Source organism: Aspergillus chevalieri, chromosome 3, assembly GCF_016861735.1.
Source record: "Aspergillus chevalieri M1 DNA, chromosome 3, nearly complete sequence".
NCBI classification, from domain to species: domain Eukaryota; kingdom Fungi; phylum Ascomycota; class Eurotiomycetes; order Eurotiales; family Aspergillaceae; genus Aspergillus; species Aspergillus chevalieri.
The window spans coordinates 2,258,071-2,258,948 of record NC_057364.1 but is presented as its reverse complement, the minus strand read 5'-3'; the positions used below and the strand labels follow the sequence as shown (position 1 = coordinate 2,258,948).

General features: G+C 38.8%; 1 protein-coding gene across 1 annotated transcript; it reads right to left on the bottom strand.

Moving 5' to 3' along the window:
- ACHE_30801S (uncharacterized protein) lies at window positions 1-878 on the bottom strand (the record flags this gene model as incomplete). The annotated part of the gene is made up of 6 exons (XM_043277459.1): window positions 1-107; window positions 160-238; window positions 290-414; window positions 490-604; window positions 656-727; window positions 789-878. 6 exons carry the CDS (start codon window positions 876-878, stop codon window positions 1-3), a joined length of 588 nt encoding a protein of 195 aa, XP_043135336.1.

Here is an 878-nt window from a genome sequence, read left to right as displayed (position 1 = left end):
TCAGTTTGGATTAGTAGCATTGAGACCCATCTGTTCAAGTTCCTCAGGACTTCTAAGATCAAAATGATGCATAACGATAGTGCATATGTTCATGTCTGAGAGGCAACCTAAAAGATTATCAGAAAGTACTTTTAGAGTACTTTGGATAAATTTACTTACTAATACCAGCTTCTTGACATGCATCACAAGGAAACACCCCAAGAGCCTTAGCAATTGCTCGGACTTTGATGCGATTGATCTAATAATGTTAGTTAAATAAGTACTTTGTAAGTATCCTGAAAGTACTTACATCCATCAGATCCTTTCTCCATGGCACATATGGCTTTTGATGCTCTTGGTCGTCCTCCTTGGACTGCTCTTCATCCTTACTCTCATCCATGATTTGGTTGCTCTCCACAAGTTCTTTATACCAGGCTGAGCAATACAACATTGTAAGTATTAATTCAGAATGTGTTTGAAGTAATTTTAAAGTACTTTGGAAGTCCTTACCATTTGTCATATCTTTTTCCACTTGCTTAAAGCGACCAGTGCCACTATTTGCAATTTGAACATCTCGATGGTGTTTGAGGTGCCAGCGAAGATTAACTGTTTTTGAGAATTCTGTCTGTTCATCTGTAAGTACTTAATAAGTACTTTAAACTCAGCTTCTACTCACAGTTCGCTTATCACAGTCTGGGTAACGACAAAACAACTCGCCTGGTTTCACCAGAAACTCCCCATTTTCATTCTAAGTACTTTATATATAAGCACTTTCAAAATACTTGCAGATTGCAATGATTATCACTCACTTGTTCATATTCTGGCAGCTGGAGCTTGCCCTGAGAGGCTAGCTCCTTGTATGCCTGGTACCACCGGCTGTTTTCCAAGAATTTCGCCAT